General features: G+C 39.8%; 1 protein-coding gene across 1 annotated transcript; it reads left to right on the top strand.

Annotated features, from left to right (window-relative positions):
• The first annotated feature begins 1102 nt into the window (after window positions 1-1102).
• LOC125196226 (leucine-rich repeat extensin-like protein 4) lies at window positions 1103-3894 on the top strand. Its single transcript, XM_048094650.1, is given in 2 exon segments — window positions 1103-3164; window positions 3166-3894. Coding segments are annotated over 2 exon segments (2313 nt in total). The 5' UTR covers window positions 1103-1164; the 3' UTR covers window positions 3479-3894.
• The last annotated feature ends 2199 nt before the right edge of the window (window positions 3895-6093 follow it).

Raw genomic sequence — 6093 nt, 5'->3', positions numbered from 1 at the left:
CAAACACAACTTGAATAAACCAATCATGTTCACAGCCAGCATTTTTAACTAAATCTTGGGCTGGAAAATGATTTAAATTATATGATTTAGTAAATCTTGGGCTGGAAAATGATTTAGTAAACATTTAATCAATTCAAGATAGTCACAATACCATTTTGTTACTCCATTAGTACTTAATTAATTCACTTATCAATTTGCTAATTAAAATGGAATTTCACTTCTTACACAAACGATTTCACATGTTATAAAAAAATAAATTCAAATACTTATACAAACGATGTATATCTGGCGTAATTGATAGTATTATTTTAGTCGCAACGGTTGGCGACACAACTACGGTGCCTTAAATTGATTCTATTATTAAATTTTCTAATTCCAACTGTCATAAAACTAGGTTATTTAATAATCTGTCTTCAGTTTACTAAATACTCGGTTTTCATAAATGTAAAAAAAATATGAGTAAAATTATTTTGGCTCCTATATTTATACTACTTACTTTATTCGTTTATAAAATTAATTTCATCCTTTTCATTTTAACATCTATCAAAACAAACTTCATCTCTATTTATTAACAATTTGTCATTAAATATTCCTTCTTATCTTTTATACTTTACCATTCTCTCTCGTATTTGTCAACTACACATGATAATTTATAACTCGTATCGTTCACAAATAAGACTATTTTAATAGAAAAAAAATATAAAAATAACATCTTTGTAAAATACTAATGGCCAATTTAAATACTCCGTATAACTAAATACTCTTTATGTCCTATTAAAAATGAAACGTTTTCTTTTTTGGACTGTTCTATTAAAAATGAAATATTATCTAAAATGGAAACAACTCAATCTATTTTTTTTCATCTCTCTTATTTTACTCTCTATTCATTAACTTATAAAGAATACGGAGTACTACATAAATTACAACGTTTAATATTTAATGGGACGACCGGAGTACATGTATTAGTAAGAAGAAATATTTGAATAAAATAAAAATATATTGGTAAAAAATTTAAAGCGAGGAGGGAATAAATTGAGTAACAGGTGGTAGCTTACTCATTGAATTTATTATTATTATTTTGTCAGCGAAAACCACTCGTCTCTGTTCCCTTTTAATGTGCGCTAATAATCCATCTCTTCACTCATTGCTTCTCCCTCTCCTCTCATGAATCCCTCCGCCACCTCTCCGCGGCGGCGCCGCCCCTCATTAATACTCCTCACAGCCTTCACAATCGCCCTCCTCGCTCCGCAGATCCCCAATGCAGCTGCCGGGGAGAACGACGTCGACTTCCGAGGCATCGTTCGCGACGCCAGAAACCTCACATTCGAGAACCCTAGCCTCCGCCGCGCCTACTACGCCTTACAAGCGTGGAAGCACGCCATTTTCTCCGATCCGTTCAATTTCACCGCGAATTGGACCGGCGCGGACGTCTGCTCCTACGGCGGCGTGTTCTGCGCCCCCTCGCCGTCGAACGCCTCCGCCAGAGTTGTGGCGGGAATCGATCTCAACCACGGCGACATCGCCGGCTATTTGCCGGATGAGCTAGGGCTGCTCACCGATCTGGCGCTTTTCCACATCAATTCCAACCGATTCTGCGGTGTTGTTCCTGATAGTTTTAAAAAATTGAAGGTGCTTTTTGAGCTGGATTTGAGTAACAACCGATTTGTTGGGGGATTTCCGAAGGTAGTGCTGTCGCTGCCGTCGCTGAAGTTTTTAGATCTCCGGTTTAACGACTTCGAAGGCGGAGTTCCGATGGAGATTTTCGATAAGGAATTGGACGCGTTGTTTTTGAACGACAACAGATTCCGGTTCGGAATCCCGGCGAATCTCGGAAACTCGCCGGTTTCGGTGCTGGTGCTGGCGAACAACAACCTCGGCGGCTGCATTCCGGCCAGCATTGGGAAGATGGGGAGGACGCTGAACGAGCTGATTCTGATGAACGACAATCTGACGGGGTGCCTGCCGCCGCAGATCGGGATGCTGAAGGAGCTGACGGTGTTCGATGTGAGCTTCAACAGCCTGCAGGGGCCTCTGCCGGCGGAGATCAGCCGCATGCGGAGCCTGGAGCAGCTCGACGTGGCGCACAACCGCCTCACCGGAGTGGTGCCGGCCACCGTCTGCCAGCTGCCGCGCCTCGAGAACTTCACATACTCCTTCAATTACTTCAGCGGCGAGGCGCCTCAGTGCAGCCGATTCGGCGGCGGCGGCACCGTTTCCGACGGAAAGCAGAATTGCATTCCGAGCAAGAGCAACCAGAGGTCTGCGAAGGAATGCGCCTCCGATGATGCTAAACCCTACGATTGTAGAAAATCCAGCTGCTTCGTCGCCGGAAGGCCAACTCCTTCACCAACACCAACACCAACACCGAAACCCTCGCCTAGGCCTTCTCAGGCTCCGTCTCCGCCTACCTCCAGGTCTTCGCCGAATGTCAGGTCCCACCCTCCGCCGCCTCCGGCACCATCTACACCGCCGCCGCCTACTCACAGCTCATCTCCGGGGTCTCATTTCCGCTCTCCGCCGCCACCTGTCGAGCATCAATACTCCCCTCCACCACCTGACCATAAATCCTCCCCCAACACTCACTACAGACCACCTCCACCGGTTCAATACTCCCCCCCTCCTCCGCCACCTCCTTCACCGTCCCCACCACCACCATACGTCTACACATCTCCTCCTCCACCACCACCTTCTCCTTCCCCACCACCACCATACGTGTACACATCACCACCACCTCCACCACCACCTTCTCCATCTCCGCCACCACCATATGTCTACTCCTCTCCACCACCACCACCACCTTCACCTTCCCCACCACCACCATATGTCTATTCATCACCACCACCACCACCACCTTCACCATCTCCACCACCACCATATGTCTATTCATCACCACCACCACCACCACCTTCACCATCTCCACCACCACCATATGTCTACTCATCACCACCACCACCTTCACCCTCTCCCCCACCACCATATGTATACTCATCCCCACCACCACCAACAACAACAACACCTTCTCCCTGCCCACCTTCACCATCCCCACCTCCACCATACATCTACTCATCTCCACCACCCCCACCACGATCACAATCCCCACCTCCACCATACACCTACACATCCCCACCACCACCTTCCCCATCCCCTCCACCACCATACATCTACACAGTCACCACCACCACCTTCCCCATCCCCTCCACCACCATACCACTACTCATCCCCACCTCCACCTAAGCACCCTCCAAAATTATGTTTAACACCATCACCCCCTCCACCACCACCACCACACACCACCCCAGAATGCCCTCCTCTACCATCCCATTCCCCACCACCACCACCACCACCATCTCCGAAACATTCATCACCGCCGCACCATCATTCATCGCCACCACCGCCGGCGCCGGAACACATTCCATTGCCACCAATAACAGGGGTGTCCTACGCATCTCCGCCGCCGCCGGTCATTCCATACTATTAATCTCCATTCACATTTTCAGTGCCGTCAAAAATCCTCAAAAATGACAGCGAATCAAAAACGGGGGCAAACAATTTACCAATTATTGAGCTGTTATCTCTTCGATCATGAGCTGTTAGTATAGTTTATCTTTATTTTATTTCTTTTCTTTTTGAGATTCATTTTATGGGTTTGTTTCTTGAATATTTTTTTCAAATTAAGTTATATTATTGGCTATATAATAATTACATGTATTATTGAAGAGAGATGTGTCGGGGAAGAGACCGCATAATTAGTTCAATTTCATACTAGTTGTGATGGTGTATAATTCCCAATCATCACTCCAATTTTTATCTTCTTCATCTACCTGGATTACGGTGTAAATTTGTAATGCAGCATGATGTGTTCTGTTTTATGTCAATAAATTAATGAACTCGCAATTGTGTCTGTCACAATCATAGCAAATCTCTTCGAAAATGAACTAATTTTTTCACACAAAAAAAACTCTCACCCAATTTTCTCTCTAAATTTCATTCTCAATTTTACAAAAATGTCCGACGGTGCCATTTCGACCGAGTGAGCCCTGAAACTCAAAATTTCATCGGCATCTACAACAATGAAGAGAGCTGGTTTCGTAAGGGAATGAGTGAATCCGACATTCTGAAGTTGGCGATGAGTATCTACTAGCAGGACGTCAAGAGGCCCTCCAAGTATGTCAATAATTGGTGGAGGGTGGGCTCGAGCTCAAAATGCACGAAGCGCATGATGGGTGACAACTCGGGAGCCGATTCTCGGGAGGGTTGAGGGTCGTTTCGCGACATATGATGATTAAGATGAAGACGACGATGGCTAGAGGCAGAAGGGGACGGGGCGGGCCAAACCAAGAACCCCTCCCCCCAACCCCCAATCAAATGTTTTACTTGGATATTTGCTGCAAGCCGTAAATAACGACACTATCCATATGACGCCGGTACAATTGGTGGCACGTGACCAACTTATTAAGGCGCCGTAGTAATTTTTCATTATGCATTTCTTAAGGGTTTTTTTTATTATGCAGTAACTTTTAATTTTTAGGATTTTGAATTATATAATTTTTAATTTTTAAAAAATGTAATTATATGATTTTCGATTTTTTTTTAGTTAAGTACTCTATTTTAAATGATATATTTTGAATTCATTGCATATTTAAATATAGTAAATTAAAATAGTGGATCCATAAATAGGAGAAAATATTCAGTGGTCCTTCCACACCACCATGGCACCATGAGGTGGTGTGTCCAACCTATTATTTATTGACAAATAAGAATACAAAAGGCAACACATCCAACTAGACACGTGGAGTAATTATTTAGGAAACATTCATTATACTACTTTTATGGAAAATTGCATAATATAAATATGGAAATTACTACTATATGGTATATTGCATGTCTATTAATAATAATAAAAAAAAAAATCATACTAACACAGTATATTCTTTGTATGAATTATGATTATCTTTTTTTCTTATTTATTAATATTAACCTATTGAGTAAACGTATAATCATGTATATATGCACATAAAATAATATTAAAAAATGCTCTAGGATTACATTTTTTATTGCGATACATTTTGGCTATTATTATTATTATAGTAAGTGCAAATATAAATATGAAATATGTATAGAAGCTGAAAATATATTGGTAATGTCCATCTATGCAATTGTTCATGAAAGTGGTATGTTTCCTAATATTTGAAAATTCTACAATAATTGAAAATTCTATATAAATTAAAATAAGTATGCCAATAATGTAATTTTTCTATCCTTTTTTTCGCATATACATGATTATACGTTTACTCAATAGGTTAATATTGCAAATAAAATTAAATATGGTCATGCTTTATATGTCTAATATATTTATTTATATACATAATAAATAAGAAAAAAAGATAATCATAATTCATACCCAAAAGAATATACTCGCAAGAGTTAGTATGATTTGATTTTTTTATTATCAATAGACATGCAATATACCATATACTAGTAATTTCCATATTTATATTATGCAATTTTCCATAAAAGTAGTATAATGAATGTTTCCTAAATAATTATATGTCTAGTTGGATGTGTTGCCTTTTATATTCTTATATATCAATAAACAATTGGTTGGACGCACCACCTCATGGTGCCATGGTGGTGTGAAAGGACCACTGAATATTTTCTCCCATAAATAGTTAATTTAAGGATGACATAATGGGTTAAGATAAGATTTATGGATAACCTTAGTATTTTGAGATCTAATTCACATTTTAAATTATTGAAACTAATTTCAGAGATGGGTTTTTGAAATTTTTTTACGCAAGAAGATGAAATATTATAAAATAAGTACTACTATACTGTATAATACTAGTACTTAAATTGAAATGCAAACTTAAAAATATTAATGGTTAAAAAATTGAAATCCATAACTAAACAAATTAATATATGGAGTATAAAATTAGAATAGGGAATTTTTTTGTTTTTCCAACATATAATTTGAATTATAAATAATAAAATCTCAAAATTCTCATTCGTTCCATTGGAAAAAATTTGTTTGGTTTTTATTATTAATTCTTATAGTTTCTTTAGTTCAAAACTTCGGTTACGTCACCGTATTAA

The sequence above is a fragment of the Salvia hispanica genome, chromosome 6 (assembly GCF_023119035.1).
Source record: "Salvia hispanica cultivar TCC Black 2014 chromosome 6, UniMelb_Shisp_WGS_1.0, whole genome shotgun sequence".
Taxonomy (NCBI): domain Eukaryota; kingdom Viridiplantae; phylum Streptophyta; class Magnoliopsida; order Lamiales; family Lamiaceae; genus Salvia; species Salvia hispanica.
Note: the sequence above shows the minus strand (reverse complement) of the source record. Positions and strands in the feature narration are given on the sequence as shown.